Source organism: Vanellus vanellus (assembly GCF_965231255.1).
Source record: "Vanellus vanellus genome assembly, chromosome: 5".
NCBI lineage: Eukaryota > Metazoa > Chordata > Aves > Charadriiformes > Charadriidae > Vanellus > Vanellus vanellus.
Genome location: NC_138910.1, coordinates 54,252,827 through 54,274,720, shown reverse-complemented (window position 1 = coordinate 54,274,720; position 21,894 = coordinate 54,252,827). Strand labels below are relative to the sequence as shown.

General features: G+C 47.8%; 1 protein-coding gene across 1 annotated transcript in view; it reads right to left on the bottom strand.

Moving 5' to 3' along the window:
• Window positions 1-9,098: 9,098 nt before the first annotated feature.
• The window catches only part of MTA1 (metastasis associated 1), a 66,171-nt gene continuing 53,375 nt past the window's right edge, over window positions 9,099-21,894 (bottom strand). Inside the window, exons 16-18 of the mRNA XM_082483515.1 lie at window positions 18,265-18,296; window positions 15,229-15,380; window positions 9,099-10,793 (exon numbers count right to left, since the gene is read on the bottom strand). Of these exons, the coding sequence (XP_082339641.1) occupies window positions 10,655-10,793; window positions 15,229-15,380; window positions 18,265-18,296 (323 nt within the window). The 3' untranslated portion in view covers window positions 9,099-10,654. The remainder of the gene's footprint in view (window positions 10,794-15,228; window positions 15,381-18,264; window positions 18,297-21,894) is intronic.

Below are 21,894 nucleotides of genomic sequence, written 5' to 3'. Positions count from 1 at the left end.
TGGCCCCCAGGACAGGAGGTGAGGCTACTGGTCCTGGGGCCAGCCCCAGCAGAGAGTGTCTCAGGTGTCTCCCGTCCCATCTGCCGAGGGAGTAGACGTGCTCGCTGGCCCAGCACCCTCACCCCTTCCCTGCCATACCCCTGCTCCGGCAGCGCAGGCTGCCTTGCCACAGCGCCCAGCAGCTCCCTGCTTCCCGGCGCCATTTTGCTCCGTTGCTATGGAAACGCCCATGTCAAAAATCCCTCCGGCAGCCACCGCCACCGCTGCAGAGGGATGCTCAGGGAGCCATGAAGCAGTGCCGAGGCGGGAGTGCCGGCTTCACCCACCCTAAAACGTGCTCTGTGGTGAGGTGCAGACCCCCTGCACCCGGGGAAGCCCCTCTGTACCCACGGGGCGGCTGTGGGCAGCGGGTACACGGGAGAGGGATGTTCAGGGGAGGTGAGAGGGATGGCAGGGCCCTCGGCTGGGGTACATCGGGGGTCTGCACCCCTGCACCGCTGCCCCCCAGGCTTGGGCCGGGTATCGGTAAACAGGAAATCTGCAGCTCCCGAAAGCGAAGCCGTTGCATTATTCATCAGCCGGCAGCCTGGCTCTCAACCGCCGCCATTGTCATCTAATTCCTCCTTTCTCTGCCAGCAGCTGGTGCGGCTGCCAAGAGCCTGCCCGGCCCCAGGCACAGGGACAGCGCTGGGAAGGGAACCCAGGGCTCTGGGATCAGATGGAGTGGGATGGGATGGGATGGGATGGGGTGACCCCCAGCCCACGAGTGCATAGGGATGGACAGGACAGGGATGCGTCACAGTGGGTTTCTCCATGGGCCACGCACCCCACCAGCTTGGGACGACCCAGGTGTCCCTGTCACTCCGCGCCCAGCTGCTGTCACAACAATGTGGGGCTTTGTGGCCTGCGGGGTCCCCGCACAGGGGCAGGTGGCAGTGGTGCCCCCAGGACGCCCCGGCCCCACACGGCCCCAGGGAGAGGCGGCTGAGCCCTGCGGGCCCCAGGATGGAGCCGGCGGCCCCAGTGCCGGCAGCCGCCAGGGCAAGGCGGGAGCTGGGGATTTGTGGAGGTATTGATTTCTTGGAGGCCAGCTGCCTCCGCCAGCACAGCCCCACGGGCACTCATGTGGGTCCCTCTGCAGCCTTTGCTGTGACTGCTGCCCTAAAGCAACCCATGGCAGCAGGCAGGTGCCAGCACGGCACCAGCAGCATCGTCCCCATAGCTGCAGCAGCTCCTCTCCCACGCTGCCAGGGACATCCCGAAAAGGGTCTGCTGTCTAATTCCTCCAGATCCGTAGGAAATGTCAGCTGGCGCCCCAGCCCTGGGGGTTTGGGGGGGTGGCAGGAGGAGGAAGGAGGCTGTATCCACCCAAGAGCATGTGTGGGGTGGGCACCGGTGAAACCCCAGGCTCAGCCACGCTGCAGAACCAGCAGCCAGCCCAGCTCTCACCCACCAAGGGCTTTTCACACATAGAGGCTGGGGGGAATTAAGACAAATCGCCTAAAGGTGTGAATCCCTGCCTGTAAATGCGCTAAATCCCAAGCGGATATGCTCGTTCAGGAGCAAAGTGGCTTTAACTGGTCGTTTCTTAATCTGCCTTGGCTTAGCCTCGGCATGCTTCCACACTGAGGGCAGGGCTGTCCCAGGGCCATGGGGACGGCGGGACGGGTGACTCGAGCGGCAATGGCCGAGCAAGCAGGGATGGCACAGCTGCTGCGGGGCCAGCATGCCCAGTGCCAGGCACGGGAGCGCACCCGTGGGACAGCCTGCCGCTGCGGGGGACAGAAGACGCATGCAGTGGCAGAGTGGCACACAGGGGACGTCCCTGACCCCGCTGTGCCACGTTCCCGGACAGCTGCATTAATGCCCAGACTGAGGACGTGCCTGCCCTTGCGCTGAGGCCAGGAGGAGGGGGCTGGGGACCTGTCCAGGGTGTCATCTTCAGCAAATGATGCATTTTACATCAGAAATTTGGAGCTTCATCCCCACCCAAGGGCTGAGCCGGGGTTTCCCTGGCAGTGGGTGTCAAAGCTTCCTTTCAGCACTCAGGGGAGGTTTCTGGGGGGCTGATGCACCCTGCAGCAATGCCTGGGGGTGTCCCTGCTGAGCTCTCATCCCCCCCCCCCCCCAGCGGTAGGTGACCCATTTTCCTCCAATGGCGCTCGGCTCCGCACAGCATCAGGGTTTCCTGAGCCGCTGTGGCCAGCTGGCTCCCCTAGCCCGGCACACATTGCATCGTGCGGCACTGGTGTTTGATCTTCCCTGGTCTCGCCGCCCGTAATTATCCAGGGGGCATGGGGACACGGTGGGGCTTTCCTCCACGGCACCTGGCAGCCCAGCATCCCCCTCCTTGATAAAGTGGTGGCGGGGGTTAACCCAGCCCTTTCCAGCAGGGATGCTGCAGGGATATGGCTCCTGCTCTGCTCTGTGCTGGAGTCGCACTCCTGCAGCATCCCCCTTCCTGGGTGGGACTGAGACTAACACAAGCCCAGATCCTAAAGCTGGTGCCAGCATGGGTGGCCATCCCCTAGGCAGCAGCAACTGCCCCTGGGCCCAAGAGGGACTGTGAGATGGGGGTGTGTGTGTGTTGTGTTTTGCCAACCGTGCTGGTCCAGCCCTGGCCACGAAGCAGGGATCACCTCCACCGGGAGCCTTCAAAAGGCATGAGGCTGCTTGGGACCTCCTCCCGGGGCAGGTCAACCAGAGAGCTTTGCAGGGAGATTAAGGGAAAGTAAGGAATAAATACAGAATAACTTTCCCCAGGCTGCCTCTCCTTTGGCTCACCTCTCCCCCTCCCCGTGCTGACTCCTCTCAGCTCTTTCTTCTTCCTTCAGAAGCAAATACCACGAAAACTCACGAACTGAGACGGAGCCGCTCGGACGGGGAAGCTGGAGCTGGAAAGCTTTCCTCTGCTCTCCTCTGCTTGTGTGTCTCATGTTTTCTGGCACCTACCATCAGTTGGATTTGTTACAGGGCAAGAAGACACCAGGGGGGAGGGAAATATCCAATAAAAAAGGTTAAGGATAAAAAAAAACAAACCCACTGCTGGCTGGGTTCACCCAGAGGACAGTCATCTACATGTGGCCCTGCAGACCCTCGGCTGGCACATTATGTGCACCCATGTACGTGCACAAGTGCAAGGTCCTACATCTGGGTTGGGGCAATCCCAAGCACAAATACAGGCTCGGCAGGGAATGGCTGGAGAGCAGCCCTGAGGAGAAGGACCTGGGGGTGCTGATTGACGAGAAGCTCAACATGAGCCAGCAATGTGCGATTGCAGCCCAGGAGGCCAACCATATCCTGGGCTGCATCAGAAGCAGTGTGGCCAGCAGGTCAAAGGAGGTGATCCTGCCCCTCTACTCCACTCTTGTGAGACCCCACGTGGAGTACTGCATCCAGCTCTGGAGTCCCCAACATAAGAAGGACATGGACCTGCTGGAGCGTGTCCAGAGGAGAGCCACGAGGATGATCTGAGGGCTGGAGCACCTCTCCTATGAGGAGCGGCTGAAAGAGTTGGGGCTGTTCAGCCTGGAGAAGAGAAGGCTCCGGGGAGATCTTACTGCGGCCTTCCAGTACCTAAAGGGGACCTACAGGAGAGCTGGGGAAGGACTTTTTACTAGGGCATGTAGTGATAGGACGAGGGGGAATGGTTCAGGGGCAGGTTCAGATTGAACATTAGAAACTTACCACTTTGAGGGTGGTAAGGCACTGACACAGGTTGCCCAGAGAGGTTGTTGAGGCCCCATCCCTGGAGGTGTTCAAGGCCAGGCTGGACGTGGTCTTGGGCAACCTGGTCTAGTGGGAGGTGTCCCTGCCTATGGCAGGGGGAAGGTCCCTTCCAACTCTAAACCATTCTATGATTCTATGACCCTGGCCCTCTCCAGGGTCCCTCCCAGGGTCTTTCTGTCACCCCCTAAAGCTCCCATGCCCCAGACACAGCCCACAGGCAGGTGCTCGTGGTGACAAATGGCAGAGCAGCCAACTGGCTGCCACAGGCTGTGGCAAGTGACAGCCACTGACCACCAGCTGCCCCAGCTCTGTCTGCGTTGTGCCTTGGTCCTCACCCTTTGGCAGGAGCTTCATGGCAAAACTGGTCAGGTTCCCACCCGTGGCCTGGCAGCGGTTCCCAGGAGGTGCTAAGGGATGCGACAGAGGAGCCTTTCCCCAAACCAGGCAATTTTTTTATTTTTTTATTCCCCCCTCCCCACATGGCCCTCGTGGATGTGTGGCACCTGCCAGCCCGGAGCCAGCCACCCTGTGTGCCTGCGGCTGCCTGCATGCTGCCTGCAGTGGGGGAAAGCTGCTGCTCAACATGAGGACCCCCACGATGGTTGGGATGGGGATGACAGCCACACGCAGCAGGGGACACAGTCCATGCATGCTGGGTACCCAGGCTTGCTGCCAAAGGGTGGCTGTGGGGTAAGCACACAGCTCAGAAAAGGGAGGCTGGGGGCTTAGGGAGGAATGGCAAAAGATGGGAAGATGGAGAATTGGAGCAGGAGCATGCCGAGGAGCTGGCAGGAGCTGGGTCTTGTCAGGCAGCACATGCCACCTGCCAGGGCTCCGCACGTCACCCCCCGGCCCCGGCACCCGCTATCTGGAGCTCCAACCATCCACTTGTCGCTTCTCTCCTTTAAAAGGCATCTGAGCCCCCGCCGTTATCAGGCAGGGCAGATAGCACTGTCACGCCTGCGATAAACAGGTTTACGGACATCCCGCTTGTCCTTGCAAGCAGGAATGGATGCCCCCATCGTCCCTGCGTCCCCTTCCCAAGGGGCAGTAGCTGCTAGCCCACCCAGAGCCAGTGAGCATCCCAGCAGGTTGCACGCAGATGCTGGGGATGCAGATACTTGGCGTGGAGCACGTGCACCTCCATGGAGCGGGCATGATGCTTCCATGAGGTGGGATGCAGGTGCCTGAAAAGCAGTGATCTGACCAGCGAAAGGTGGAAAAACCAGTTAGAGAGATGCGAGCGCGGCTCTCAAACCCCCCCGTGGAGCTGAGCACTGATGGAGCTGCAGCGGGGAGGCTGTGTGAAGGGCGGCTGGCACCGGCGGCTCTCCCTTGGCTTTTCCAGGGGAAGGAAAGGGTGTCCCGAGGGATGGGCTGTGCTCAGAGCCGGGTTTTGGTGGCAAAGTTCAGCTCCTGGCGAGGCACAGCAGAGTGGTTTGTCATTAAGCTCTCCCCGACCACGTGGCTCTTCCCGGACACCCTGTGGCCAGAGGTTGGGCCGGCCACCGTGCAACGTGGTTTCAGGAGCCGGCATGGTGGCAAGACAAGCAGGCACAGTGGTTTGCACTGTCTGCAGCCTACCTGCACACCACCTCCAGGACACAGCTGTTGGTGAGCTCCTGGGGCAAGGACAGGACTGAACACACATAACCCGGTGCCATGCAGGCACCACAATATCCCCATGTCCCCTTACAGCATCACCTCCTTCAGGAGCACAAGAGGGAAGATCCTCCACTCCCCCATTAGGATGCATCTGCCCCTGGTCCCCACCAGACATTATGGGCATTTTCCTGGGATGCAGGGAAACGGCCCAGCCCCATATCCACATGTTTCCCTCTTGTATGTCCTGCATGGGGGCAGCCAAGACACAGGCAGCAGGGAACAAACCCACCCCTGCTGAAATCACTCAGATGGAAAAAAAAAAAAAAATAAAAATCACCAAGCAAGCACGACCTGGCCGAAACCCTCCAGTGAGGACCTGTAAATCTGCTTGCTGTGACGGTGCCAGCATCCTGCGGAGCATTGGATCCAGGTGGAGAGTCCCTAGCGCAGTTGGGAGGGGAGGAAGCTGTCTGCAGAAAGATGCTGAATTTATGTTACTCACACTCGCTCCAGGAATGCAGTGAATGATTCCTGCCCTGGGCTTTGTGAGTTCAAGTGTGCTTCAGCCCTGACCCTGCCTGACTTTTCTCCAGGCTGAGGAGGAGATGGGGACAAGCCCCTCCCCGGTCCCACAGCCCATTTGAATTTACCACGTGCCTTTTCTTGCAACGGCTTCTCCCCCTGCTTCCTGAGAGCCTACACGGGTGAAACGTGACCATCAGAGGCCAAGGTTTCCAAGGTGGCTGAGCAGGGCAAACCCCTTCTGTTCAGCCCCCAGGGAGGGAGGGGAGGGCAGCAGGGAGGGTGGGGACACCCCAGCCTCTTCCCTTGGGGAGGCCAGTAAAGACCACACACGCTTAAGATATGGGGATCACAGCAGATCCCATCACAGTTGGCTCTTGTAGGGTCTCCTGGAACAGTATTGACTAAAAAGTACATTTACAGGAGAACAAACAAACGCTCGCCAGCTAGAGAGGACCGTCATGCCGGGGCTTGCCATTCTGCACTGACGTCTCTTTTCTCCCTCTAACACTGCTGCCAATTCTTATTTTAAGTTAAAGGTGTTTTTAAGCCTGTGCCCTCTTGATGGATCAAGCAAACCAGAAGAGATGGCAAGGTCCAGTTTCTGTAACTGTCTCAAAACACTTCCTCCTCCTCCCAGTCAAAATCTGCTAGATTTTATTCTTGGTGTCCCCAGAAATCCCCCAGGCTTGCACAACTCCCATACCGCTAACCCTACACACCATCATGTGCCCACACCATCATGTGCCCACACCACCATTTGAGCAGGTTAACTGTCCCCTCCTCCTCCAGGGCCCTATCTCCTACCTCGGCTGTAGAAAGCAGCTCCATCATGACGCAAACTGACCATCCGAAAGAGGCCCTTGGGCTTCTCAAGGTCTGGCTTGTGTAACTGCTCGCACGGACAGCCAGAGCCTGCAAGCAAGAGCTGGCACGGGCTCCAAATTTCCATTTCAAAGGAAATTTCAGCCTGTATTTTGCTTTACAACTCTCCAGTAGTGTCCTGGTTACAGCCCACCTCCCACAGCAGGAATGCCAGGTTCGGAATTGTTAGTTTTGGTCATGCTTTGCCCCCCACCCCCACCCCCATTTCAACAGCGCTGTTACAGACAGCGCGCTGCCTTCATGTTACAGCATCAAAAGCAGAGATCATAGGGAGCTGCTACCAACAAGCTGATAAAATTCAAAAGGAAAAGTAAAAAAAAAACAACCCAAATTCCAAAGTTAACTAAAAAAAAGAATATATATATAAAAATCTGTAACAAAAACATTTTGTCAAAGCATCGTAGGAACGTTTGGATTTTTGCTTTGTTTTTACAAGACTTTCCTGACCAGCTCCCTGCTACTTTTAAGCCTGTAACATCAGAAGCACCGTAGCGGGTCTGGAGACCAGCATGCTCCATCCACGTGAGCACGAAGCACAGCCTTCTCCGAGGCATTGGAGCCGAGCCTGTGACATGTCCGCTCCCACGCCTGCAAGGCAGAAAAGCAAGTGAAGGATAGGGATGCCAGAGACGCACGGCTTAGGGAAAATATCCAAACGCATGTGGCAAAACTTACTACAGACTGGAGATGTGCACTGTAGTAATTTCCTGCTCCGGGCGGGCGAGCGCTTCCAAACGTCACATTCTGCACCACAGGGCTAACGCGTCTCTCGCTGTGACTCTCATCAGAATTTGTCCCCTACAATCTCAAGGGCTCTTTAGGAGTTGTAAACACGGAGCAGAAGGGACACTGAAAATGGGACGCTGCCCCAGCTGTATGAACCTTTTATTTTTACCAGGCTCTAGAGCAGGAGGGTGAATAATCAAAGGCAATTCCTGCAGGAACACCACATCAGCATATGAATGTGAACACAGAAGAGTGGTTGGTACAGGAAAGGCTTAGTGACAGCAGCCGGCTTAAGAGAGTGACGGCTCAGGCTTGGATAGGTCAGTGGTGGGACCTACCATTCGCTCTGCACTTCCCAAAAGCTGGTATTTTTCTCTGGTTGCTAAAGGTATCTTCCAACCCCTCCTCCCAAGCTGGTACAATCATAAGCCAGTGAAACACAAGGGAGTGAAGTCTGCTACCGCACACCAAAAAACCCGACATCCATATTAAAGGACACGCAAGGGATCCTTCAAAGTCAGGGCAGCACACACAGGACTTTCTCTCTACTTGCCTGGAGTCATTCCCAGAGTAATCGCTGGAGCTGCTCCAAGAAAGCTTTTAAGATGTTGGAAACTGCAGGGCTGGCACCCCCAAGTGGTTACTGCGAGCTCTTCAGGCAGCCTGAACAGATTCTTCCCAACTCTCATCAACAGCTTGCCCACCGATAACCACCGTGCTTCCCCCCCAGCACACAGGCATTTCCGAGCTCCCCCAACACCACGGCAGAGCATGGCCCTCTGCTGCAGCTCCAAATCCCACTGCAGAGGGGCTGAAGCCAATTTGGACATGGATTTTTCAAAGTGCTTTCTTCATTTCATTTTGCAACAGGAAGGAATTCCCTGTGAGACCTTTCCCTCACAGAGAAAAATCAAGTGTTACAAAACCGCCAGTGGTCTCTGCTGCAGTCCTGCACTGCTGCATGCAGCCTGGAGGCTTTCTATCTACTAACCTTGGTGTCCTTTCTATGTAGCATATCCTTCAGGAATGGCTGTCCCCTCCTGTCGTTTTTAAGTCATGGATAGGAAAACGTGACCAGCAGTATAGGATACACTTACAACACCTGCTAAGTTGCACAGCTACTCACAGAGTAAATCTTACCACTCCCAAGCAGCAAATGAGACCAAACATTGAGCCTGCTTTGCATATCCCAGTAAGGAGCGAATGTAGAAATGGGAGAAGTACTGAAAAGTCAGTGGGTTTGGCTACTAACCCCCAGGGATGTCACTCTGCCACATGCCAGAGTCATGCCCTTGATCAGCAAGACGCATGAGACACCACGGACAAAAGGCTCATTCAGAACTCCAGCGTTGCATCTGCTACCGCGTTTAAAAGGAGGGAGTGAGTCGCAGTCTGAAGTGCTAGAAATGTTTAAACTGCATACGAGGGGAACCAAACTATGAATGACTCTTACCCTGCACAACGGAATGGCACTGGCAGCACAGGGCCGGGCTGCAGTTACGCAAACACTTGAGAGCAGAAGACAACTCTGGGATGTGAAAGAAGAGGCGTGCGTGCCAGGCAGACAGCACCCCGAGCAAGGGTCTTGGCAGCTATTTCAGAAGAGACAAAAAGCAGATGTTTCACAAAAGCTCACTTTCCAGGTTTATTAAGTAAAGTTAACTGAATTGTTTTCATTTTGTGGGGATTCCTTTCTGTCTAACCTGGTGGGTTAGCAGAGTTGCACAGAATCACGGTTGGACTGTGATAACCCAAATACAACTTTGGCTCATCTCACCGCTGACACATATGGAATGACTTGGGGGTTATTACATGCTGTGTCTGCTTGAGGCAGGTACATGTACAGATCAGCACAAGTTGCAAATGATAGTTTACATCCTTTCAAAACAGAGCAGGGCATTCAGCAAATGCACTGCAATGAGAAGACATATGAAAAAGAAATTATACAGACTTGCAAATACATAAGAAGTTCAAGAGATGCAAGAAACCTCAAACACAAGAAATGTCAAGAGGGAAAAAAACACTTAATTTCAGACACAATGTGTTCAAATGAAAACCCAGCTGCAATTTAAATTCCCTTCAAAATGGGAAACATACAGTAACGCAATTAAAGAGAAACCAGGTCTCATCCTGGGAGAGATGTGTCCAAAAACACTGATGCACAAACAGGTTCAGAGTTCTAAGCAAAATGTCCCTGGGCATTGGTGTACTTGACTCTTGGAGCCAGAGCAAAGCAATTCATTACACTTGCTGGACTGCTGGGCCTACTGCTGGGCCTTGGTGGTATAACAGCAGGTAGGATTCCAGATGTCAGAGAGAAGGCAGCACGCAAACTGCTGGTTACTGGGAGCAATGCCACGGGCCAGATCTCCCAGGGATTGACTAGAGTAAGGACACCTAATTCTGGTAGCCTGGCCTCCACTGCAAACAACGTTAGTGTAATGTTCTGCAAGGTTCTTCAGTTCTTAGCTCACTCCTTTCTCAGCCTGAGTTGTTTCTGTCTTGTGCATGAGCACAACTGGCCGTGCAAAATGATCCAAAAAACATAAGGGACAGGACCAAAGAAAACTGGCTGAACCTGGGGCTGGCTTTCAGCTCCTGTTTCCAAATATCAGTTAAAGGTTGGAAATTTATCTACAAAAGAAATAATATAAATGAAATAAAAAATGGCACCGTCCACAAAATTAAAAAAAAAAAAAGAAAGAAAAATCTTACAACACAGCCTCATAAAAACGGCTTTGCAACGAGAGCTCAGTCACAAAATGAAGGGTTCTAGCTCTTCGTACATCGGAAGAGGAAACAAAGCTAAAAAGTACTAGTCCACATTCTCTTAATAAGTTAAACTTACTTTCCCTCCCCCTGTGTCTACAAAAGGGGTAGAAGCAAAGGGGAAAAGAGGCTACCAAAAATTAAAAAAAAAAAGGGGGGGGAAAAAGGAAAAAAAAAAAAAAAAAAGGAAAGGAGAGAGAAGGAGAGAGCGCGCGCGAGAGAGAGAGCAGTCTGTGGTCAGAGGCTCAGAACAGGGCTGAGTTCCTTTTAAGGGTTTAAAAGATGCAAAACAGTTCCTCAAAAGTTCCCTCTCTTCAACAGTTAGTTCAATGCTGTAGCCATAGAAACTCAAGTATATATTGGAGGAGAGATTCTTTCAGGCAGATCCACCGTCATCCAGAGAGCTGCTCAGCGTGTGTTAATCCTCAATGATTATGGGTTCATCATTCATAGGCTGGCGTAGCTGCACTGCCTGGATGGGCCGGAGGATAATAGGCTTGTAAGGGCGTCTGGCGGCTCGCTTGGCTTCAGAGGAGGAAAGCAGCTTGCGGATTTTCCTGCAGACAGTAAGGAAGAAAGGAACAGATTACAGAGACCGGACACTAAGGCATTGTAGTTTTCTCAATTTCTCCAAGCAATTTCTCGGTTTCTCCAAGTGAAACCAGGCCTGCACACACAGAGGCTGCTTGCTAATGGGATGGGCTAACACTGTTTATTTTGGCAATGTCCTCCCTGGGGAACTTTTGTTTTCTGATTTATAAACCCACCAGTGAAGAGGAAATTGCATTCGCTGTTCCAGAATCTTTCCCCTGCAGAGCAGAAGGCATTCTGGTCCAGCCTTGTAGGACTTCAGTCTACTGCTGCAAATGTAACACGTGAAATAGTTATGACCGTGAGTTTCCATATCACTAATTTATTTTGATGCACACAGAGGCATCGGTTGGACATGCTGCAGGCAGATTTGTGGGAATTTACAGAGCCAAGTTACAACCAAACATCTTCTGTCAACATTGGTCACTTCTCTGCCTGTTAATCCATCTCTCACAGAGCTCTCTGACATTCCCCAGCCCCAAGCAGGTGCACACAGCTGCCTCTTCAAAAGAAACCCGTCACAGCACAAATCAGCTACATTTGGTCTCCCACAGAGCTACATCTCAAGGCTGAGCTGCCGCAGGGGAGCTCCATGATGGCCACTAACCAGTGAACCAATACTGGAGCGTTTCCCCCACACTGGGAACACTGACAGGGTGTCTCCCCCTCTTTTTTCTCCCACACTGCCTGTGGTCAACCCAGAAATGGACAATATTCACATCTTGCATTTGTTAAGAATTTCCCTATACGTTACAAGGCTAGCAACAAGTCTTATCAGGTACATGAGGCTGTTTCCCATACGGACAGAAAGTAAAAAAGAGAAAGAATGGAGACAACACACTGAAGTTTTAAAATTAGCAAAATAAGGTGGAAAGAGACAATACAGAATGATTACTCATTTCCTTTTGTCAATACCAGGCTTGGAGCTAAAGGAAGTATCCTCAAAAAAAAAAAAAAAAAAAAAAGAAAAAAGCAAAAAATAAAAAAAGGAAAAAAAACCCAGCAACAATGAAAAATGTTTTGTGCAATTAAAATGAAGAATTCACTTCCAGAGGATGTTGTGGTGGTCAAAGATACATAGAGATAAGAAAGGAAAGCAATAAATATTCACAAGAGTTGTCTACCAGTACCCACTATACACAGCCTTCAGTTCAGGAACTGGGGCAACAAGGAGGGTCTGATAAGGAAGCACTGCCTACCCTTACAGGCTCCTACCTTAGCCATTTTTTAACTTACCATGAAAGACACTGCACTAGAGGAAAGGCAGCCACATGGCTTTACAGTCCACAACTCAACCATCTATCTCCCAAAGATAATTTTTACATTTTTGGCTACTCAACATTGTTGGGGTCAGTTTTTTAATTTAAAAAAGAAAAAAAAAAAGAGAAAAGACAAGATACATTCATAGAAGAAACTGGTCAAAATACTCCCACCCCCTCAATCTACTGTCCCCACCACCAGCACTGACAAATCAACAACTTGAGCTGAAGATTTTGAATCAGCACTGGTGAGATCTGGTCATCTCTTTGCTTGCTTTTTTTACCCACTGAGCAGAACAAGCCTGCTACAAAGAGCTCACACACACACAGACACATCTTTTGTTTGCTCAATGTCCCCATTTCTCCAGCGTCTTCTAAAGTTGAAAGGGCACAGGGTAGGAAGAGGAGAGAACGGGGTGGAAAAATGGTGGGGGAAAAGAAAAAAAAAAACAACCAAACTAATCTTGATGTGATGATTTTTCCAAGACTTTTTTAGCTGAAGTTGATCTACTTTTACCCAGTGGAGCTTCTTACAGTATCCGTGTATGCTCTATTAGACATGCTGCCATCAGAAACACATCTCGTAGCAGTTCTAGATTCTGATCAGGTCACTCACTGCCTCTGCTTGCATAAATTATAAATGCTGAGTTCCTTACTGTGAGGCTTGAATTCAAAAACTTATTCCTTTCAATCGACCAACTTTTCAAACTGTTCCCTCAAAGCTATCCAGTTTTCTAGCACTGTTCTCAACAGTGCCACACAAAAGGGGGAGGAGGGGTGTGTGTGTAAAACTTTAGGAAAACCTACTTTCTGTGACTGAAAACACAGCCTGAACCTCAGCTGGAGGATGATATGCAGATATTGCTGCTAGATTGGAGCCAACACAAAGCTCAAATTGTTTCAGAGCTCACAAACAAGTCTTACATTCTTGACACTGGAATGCAGCAGATGGTTCAGGGAAAAGTTAGAGGTGAAATGCCCGACAGAAAACCCGTGCCGCTTACAATGCTACATCGCTCAGGCTTCCCTGCTTTTCAGCAGGCTGCCAAACATCTCCTTTCAGCACTCATCAGTCAGCTAAGCAGCAAGGCTGTCAGACAAAGCCGCCTGTTTTGTTTTTGTTTTTGTTGTTTTTTTTTTTAAATGGAAGAGATAAGGTCTTACTGAGCTGATGCCTATCACTGTGCTACGATTTCTGTGTTAGGGATGTGCTGGTTGCTGTGGGGCTGATCTTTCCTGCTTCAGTCAGTGGTTCTGTATGAGCAGACAATTTACAGTAAATTGTTCTCACGACCAACATCACACTTGATGAATGTTCTCACTGTTCTGTACAGATCAAAGGGCAGGACCTTGTAGTAGCACTGAAATATTACTACCATGGACCTGCAGTATTTCTTGTGGGTTGGATGATAAAGATGTCAAGAAGCGTTTTGTAGATGCAGGATTATGAAATAAGCCTTGAGCATCTAAGGACTGAATTAGAAACTATACGCTGCATCCACAATGGCATGTGAATTCGCCAGAACTGCGGGTCTGTAACAGGATTCCAGTACATCTTTACCAGAGCAAGATGACAACAGGAAGAAGGAACTGCTTCCCCTGAAAATTAAATACTTCTCTCACTGTATTTTCAATTATATATGCAATCCTACTGCTTATTTTCACAGCATCTCGCAGGAAAAGAAAAGGAGAAGCGAAAAACAAGGTAAAGATACGAGCTGGTACAAAATGCAGTTACATTAGAGGTGTCCATAGCAACAAGCCTGACAAAGAAATTAATTTCATGTTTCTTCTGAGTTCTAACGGGGGGGTTTCCTGCACTGAAATCTGATGATCCAATAGATCAGTGGTTAGTAACTTGAATGTTACCAGTCTCAGCTTGTCTACGAAGCCCATCTTTGATACTAGGCCCACAGAATAGTCACTTGACACTTGAAATGCTTTGCAGGCTAAGGAGGAGGTTGGGGATTTCAGGACTCTGGCTATGCACTTCATGATGAACAAATGAATACTCAGAGTAGTGCCAAATTTAGTAGTACCAGAAGAGATGAAGTACTCAAAACTCCTGACTGCCTTGGTCACTTGTAAGGACTCATATATCCAGTAATTCCCATGTCCATCTCTGCTAGATACTGGAGGGAAAGTTAAGTGCTTCTCTGCCTGTTGGGGCACTGATACTGAAAGTGTTGATAACTCCAGGCTTCAGATACAGACAAAAGCCAGAGAGCACCTCTACTTGAGAGAGGGCTGAAAAGAAGGGCTGTGGTGTTGCTCTGACCTTCTTCGAGGTTACCCAGGAAAAGAGGCATCAAGTTCTTTGGAGGAAACCACACAAGCACGTCTCTACCTTTCTCACCACACCCAGGAGCAGTCTTCCCTTCCTAGGAATAACAACACAGTACCGGAAATACAAACACAAAAGCTTTGCTTTGGTGATCAGGCCACATAGCTTCTATCGTTCTTGTCAGCAGCCTATAAACAGTGTTGAAAGTAAAACTCATGCAAGGAAAGTTTCTTTTACAATTTTTATCCTGTGGGTAGACTACTGAGAAGGACTAGCAGAAGCAGTACCACCAAAGGAGAAAGATGGACACTGCAGGGTTAAATTTCATCGCTACTGGTGGCAAATATAAACCACCAAAGGCAACAGCCCCCAGAAACCCTCTGTGTCACCTGCAGGTTTCAGTACTCGGACACATGAGGAGACGTTCTGAGAGGCAATAGCAGAGGCTTCAGCATGCAGAGCTCTGTGTATAGGAGGCTCTGTTCCTCAGCATCACCCGTGTGCCAGAAGGCCCCTATCCTGTTACTGAGACACTGAGGTTGGACCTCCAAAGGCATTTATGTGTCTGAACCAAGTGAACTCCCCACCTTAGTCTTTCTCCCCTTATTGCCCATCTCTTACAGCAACTGCTTTGGAAGAAGAAGAATCTGCTTTCTCTGGAATGCAAGCACATGATTAGGCACATAAGACATGATTAGGTATATCAAAGCCTTTATCCACTTCAACACTGGCTGTGGTCCCAGCACTCAGTTTGTAGCAACAGACCTGCTGTCTAACCACAAAATCAGCTGTAGCACCCACACGGAACACAAACCAAAAGACCTCCCCTTAAGTCCTCCAAAAGACCGAGTTTCCTACCTGGTTTCTTCAGTGGCCATGTAAAAAACATCGTCTGGTGCATCAATCCAGTTCATCCTCCTCCTTTTCACTGGAGGCATGGATCCACCACGAATTAATCGGACTTTTGTTGGGTATGATTTCCCATTGAGCAGCAAGTTTCGGCTTGGTCCCTAACGTGATACATAAAAAAGTACAATTATGAACTGCAACAAACCTGCAGTAGCATGTGATAAGTGCTCAAAGGAAAAAAGAATTAAAGTTTTCATATCAGTTGTTGAGCATTTATGATAAATATTTCCTCTCTTGCCCATGAGTGAACACAGAATTCACATAAAAGCAATTGTCCACAAGCAATAGAAGTTAGGCACCTTTAATATACAATAGGACAGCAATACTCCAGCAACAGGACAGATAATAAAATGGAAGGTGTTACCAATAATCTCTTGCTTGTGTCTGAGAGATGACATCAAGTTTGAAAGATTGCGCATAAGACTTAGATTTCAGCTACCACCATAAATCTAGAACAACTCTTATTGATTTCAGGGAAGGAAATCGAGCTACACAGCAAATCAAATATAAAAATCAGAATTTACAGTTATTCTGGGGTACCAGACTTACCCATATCCTTTCTGCTCTAGGAAGGTTAATATTTAATGATACATTAAATATGCTGTTGAAAACAAATCTAGAACTACAAAGCTTAGCAGCTTTCATCATAAAATCTTTTTAGCATTTAACACCACAGATTTTCCATATATGATACATTCGCTTTGCGAATCAACACAGGTATAATTTTCCAGACCCACAGTAGCCCCCTTCCACTCAATTGGAAAAACATGAGCTGTTATTAAGAGAGGTGCAGATGCAAGGGAGCAAAGGATTAAGCTTCTCAAATGCAGCTGTCCTTGATCATTTGAAGTCCAGTTCTGCTGCCCCTCCTCCTGCCGATTAGCACATTGAGAAATCCCACTGAAATCAGTAACACTGGACAAGTCAGGAAAGATGCAAAAATCAGGGCCCAGGAGATTTCATATGAATAAATTAAAGCTGGTCAGAAAACATCTCAGTACAATTTAATTCTGGTACTTCACAGACCATCCTCCAAGGCCAGACCATCTCCCCAGGTGCACCAAGGCTTCCCTTTCTGCCCACGAAATGGGAAACTGTGAGTGTACATGAGGGATGTCTGGCCTGGGAGATCCACCTCAAAAGGAAGGGTGGGGACATGAGGCACTCAAGTCCTTAAATGTCAGTTTATGGCAAAAGCTCAACCAAATTTTAACTTAAGACTTCAGTTTGTCAACCAAGAAAAACACAAACAAACAACCACCCGAGTCTATTGCATTTTTACCTGAGGAGAAAACAGAAAACGACTGATGACTTTTTTTTTTGACCAGCTTTAATCAACTGTGCTAGCAAGATCTGCTTCTTGTAGAAAACTAGGGCTTTAGAGCTAAACAAACAAAATCCCACCTTTTAAAATCCTAAACTCTTTAAAGCTGTTATATACAAATGCAATATTTTATTTCTTAGTTGCCCAGCCCCACGTTATACAAGACAACTTCGGCACCACAGCAGACCACTGAAATACTGCAAGAATTGCTTTTATATTTGAGGTTTATTAAGGAAAAAGTTTCAAATAAAAGGCTTTTCTGGTGGTTTTTTTTGTTACCCTCTCTAGATTTCTCCAAGAAAATCCTTTCATTAGTGTTGCGAAGGATATTTTTCTCCACACGTGCTACACACACAGAACAACTCTGGAGAAAATTCTTGGCAACACCTAGAAGGGGCACCCCTGTGCTTCACGGTTGCCTTTTCTCTACCTGCACAGAGCAATCTATTTCAAGTGGCACACCCTGAAACGTGGACCTTTAATTTTCAGTTCAGTAGCACGCTTTATCAAGCAACCAGAAATCAAGGCAGCTCAGGGGTTTCACCTTAAAACACCTAAAAAGTGTTAGGTCATCACAGATTTCTCCCACTGCACTGAGTTGGGTTTATACAGCAGACACAAACAAGTAGCCAGTCTCCTCAGTGACAAGAAATGAAGCTGAATTCATGGAGGAATACAGTTTACCACTTAGTATTAGATGCTCAAGTAACAAACCAAATGAATGCTTCGTTATTACAAGCAGACTAGCATGCTCAAGTTATAGCCTACCCTCATGATACTGCACACTATCCGAAAGCATTATTAGGTTTAATAATGCTTGTGATCACCATTCAGTGACCATCATTCATACCTGCTGCTGATTGACCCATGTCAGTGACTCTACTGACACTAACACGTCGTGGCAGTTCACCTAATGAGGCAAGCTCCACTTTATCAACACCAGAGGATCATTTTGGAGGAAGAAAATAAAAAAAAAAGCCCCAAACAAAAAAATATGCTTGTAGTTCTCTCCCATGAGTTTCCCATAAGCCATGCATAACAGGGGAAAGTGATGCACAGCCTTTGCGCTGGCCTCTTCACACTGAGGTGAATTTCATGAGAAAGCATTTTGCCAGAGACACATCAATCAGACTGGCTATTTGCTTCTGTCCTTTGATAAAACTCAGCATAATGGATGAAAGGCTAGGAATCATTTTCACTCAAAAAAAAAAAAAAAAGAACATAAAAAACAAGCATTCTCAGCAGACAACTTGCACACCAACTTCCTAAAAACAATAATAAAAAGCAACTGTTTTCCAAACAAACCCTTCCATTATTTAAACCTTCCTCCTTCAGTGAAACACATTCCACCTAGAAACACATCCCAGAACTTTGCTATAAACAGCCACTCAGTTTCTGTATGAGCAGAAACAAAATGTTCCATTCAAAACAGAATTTCATTTATAAATAGATAGATTTGAGGTTTAAATTGTATTTAACCACTTCAATGTTTCATATGCCCCAACAGAATTGTTTTTTTGAAACTTTTTAATTAATTGGGAAGTATGACCAGCTGCAAACAGCAAAGATGGAAGTGAAACACTAGGGTTTAATGGGGTGCTATCTAACGTGGGTTAATAATTCTTTTTTTCCCTGTTTTGGTTAAATGAACATTCTCTTACCATTTGTCTGGTTTGTCCGTGGTTAGGCAGACCTAACAAACAGGAAAGAGAATAGAGCTGGTAAGACCATTGCTTTTCCAAGACAGAAAAAAGTACAAAATCAAAACACACGCAGCTATGATTGCAACTGTGTTGTTTTGCTAAAACAAGAGTTGTCTACCAAACTAACTTCTCCCGTCCTTGAAAGGTAACTGAGAAAAGAGCTTCTTTAATGACATGGTTTGAAGAGCAGAGCCCCCACGTTAAAACATGTTCCATTTGCTCAGTCTTTTCTCCATTTACTCACACCCTTCTTCAAACTACCACTAAAAGTACACCATCCCTTTCAGATCTGAGGTTTTCCTCAAGTCTTGGGAAAAATCTGGCATTCTGTTTGAGTTTTGGAGGAATTCACTGACATCAAGAAGGAGAAAGTGGAAGGTATTATACACTGTCAAGACAGCAACAAATAAAATCTTTCCTATCATCCTTGGATCCCCAGGGGACTCTTCAGCTCAGATGGTAGCTACAAGCTGTTAGCAAACAGATTGTATCTGCTGAACCTACCACAAGTAAATACTTCCACAGGCGTAGTAGCTCCAATCAGTCACAGAGCACAGTGACTCCAGCTACCACACAAAGCCCGTCCCCAGTAACACAAACAGCACCGTAACGCACCGAGGACAATGGCTTGATTTTACTAGCTTATTTGCTATACTATCAGATACCCTATCATGCTGCCATGGCATATGTACTGAACGGTACTTTACATATATGAGACCTCGTAGGATACACAAAGGTCTTGGGATATAAGAGAATGATGACAGCAGGGTACGGCACGGAATGGACTAGGAGACCTAACAAGCCTTTTTGTCAGCACTGTTTAGTTTTCTAAGATGCATGCTCCCAGAAAACACTGCTTCATTAACATCACTGCACCGAACCATCTTTCTCAGCCCCTTCCGGCTGAGAATCAAAATGTCAGTACATCAAATCCAACAGGTACTACAGGACAGGCATCAGCAAATGCTGTCACTGGTTGTAGAAGTTATCAGTGTGAATTCTGCTTTCATATTTATAGCAAGCTTCCCAGCTTGTCTTTTGAAACTTCCCATTGCTAGCAAGTTAAAGCTGTGATGAAACCGCAAAGCTTTTTACAGAATCCTGCAAAAATGAACTTTTACAGCTAACGGTCCATACTCCAACAGATTCCTTGACGTTCTCCTTGGTAAAACCAAACACGATGCACTCATAGCAAGTATGCCAGGAAACACATGGCACAGCAACGCATTGGGAGGGAGGAAGGCGGAACAGGAGACATTTTCTGAGCACCAAGTATTCACGACACCACATTAAAATCAACAGTTTAGATCACGTGTATTTTCCATTCTGTGTAGATGTATGCTGTTAGCTACTTCAAACATGAAGAAACATAGTTTCAATTTTTGCAGCATTTTTGAGCATAAGTATCCACAAAGATGAAGAAATAGTTGCCAGAAAGTTTTCCATCAAATCTGTAGAACAGATGTACCAGCCACCAAGTAAGAAAACCAGTAACAACCTTTGGATGTTGACAAAGGCAATGCAGGCGCCAGATAATCATTCCTTTTTACATGGGAGCAGCAATCGCATCCAAAACACAGCTGTGAGCAGCCGTTTGAGATGGATGGATGAAGAGCTTCACGGATGCTGGGAAACAGCACAGCCAGCAGGATGCAACCTGAATCTGTTGGCTTCAGAGCTAAGCTCTAGCACTTGTTTTTTCTTCCCTCTTTCATAACAGAAAGATAACATTTTCTCCATTCACAGGAGCTCCGAGAGATGTAAATCAACTGATGCTAGTCCCTGGATTGAAGCCATACATTTCATTTTAACCACGTTCCAGATCATCTCTTTTCTTGTACTAAGAACATTCTTGATGCCAGAAAAGACTGGCCTACAGGAGCAGCTGATACATGGCTGCTGCTACAGCTACTGCTGCATATACAACAGACAGTAAACAGTGCTATTCCCAAGCACCAAAATTAACCCAGAATGTGCCACAGTGACAAGAGATGTTGAGACTGACACAAACTGAGCAAAGGCTGAGCAGAACTGCTACTTACTCTGAGCCCCAAAGCTTCAGAGCCCTCAAACAGCAAAGAAGCAGTGCTAGAAACAGGGACACACCTCACCCCCTAAGGTGTAATTTCTAGGATAAAGCTGCCCATGACAACTTTTTGATCCAGTAAAATAGGACACAAAACAAAGGCACAGTTTCAATACAATTTATATTCTTGCTATCACAGTAATAAGGTATCAATTAGCATATTAATCTTAGCTATCTGTGAATTTTCCCTTTAGTCACACTTCAATAACCGGAGTTTGAAAGGATAACAGACACTAAAAAGACTAGCTCCAGTTTGCAATAAAAATCACATTAAAAGTATGTGCAGCTGAAGCGCTGTTATTAAATGAGCAACTTTTACCCACCACGGTCACCGAAGAGATGCAAAGAGACAGCATAACATCTGTAACCCATTGCAAAACAGCTGTCAAGTCAACAGGATGCGTCTGTACTGGAAACAATGGATTCTCACACAAAAGTTTTTGGTGGCTTCTGTGCAAGAGATGAAGTCTGCAAGACAGGCACCTCTAAGAACTAAACCAATCCTCCGTCTCTGGGTAACAGACAAGTAACTCACCATATGAAACTTAGTCCTCCCCATGTGCTTACTCCCTTTTCACAGATCAAGGTTTGAGAGAGACTTCTCACACACATGCATCCATAAGCAGGTTAAAAAAGTAGGGCAGCATATGAATATAAACCAGGAGCAAAACCCAACAAGGTTCTGACAGCTCCTCTACAGCAAAAAAAAATGTCTTTAACTTTATTTTATGGAGGGATTTCTTGAGAAGTCATAGGGTAGAAAGTGTGAATATTCCTTTCAACAATATCTGAGGTCCAACTGGTTGAATTTACATAGCTTCACATCAGAAACAACACTAAACTCCTCCAAATAAGGAAAAAAAAAACAAACAAAAAAGAAGTGACCAAACTTTCAAAACCACATAGTGTAAAGGTCTACAGTGATTAATCTAAGCAGATCTTACACTCTTCTGCAGCCAAAGAAATTGAAATATATTCTGAAAACTCAAGGTTAAGTGTTTTTTTCCATAGCACTGAAAAAAACAAAAGCCCTACAAAATCTCTTCCAACTCAATTTCTCCTGCCAAAGTCTCCTCTATATATTGAAATAAAGAAGTCGTCCCAGAGGATAGAATGTAGACATGGTAAATTGAAGGTATATCTGCAGATAAGCATAGATGTCCTTTGCCACAGACAATTCTACGTTGTTACTGAAATAGCAATAAAACAACTAATCACAGTACAGAGATTGACACCCTCAAAGCATGCCTCAACTCCCCACACCTTAGTGACAAAGACCTCAGAACTGTTCCTCAAGCATAAGCACAATTACTGAGATTTTGGCTCAAAACCAGACACAGCAGGTTACTATGCCCTAACGATCCTTTCATTCTTCAAGTATCAAAGCTGCAGATGAATATACTTTCATGCAAAAGAGAAAAAGGCAGGTGGGGAAGGACTATCACAAACAGCAAATGCAAGTCTGTTACTACTGTTAATTTGCAGCTTTATCTTTTGGGGAT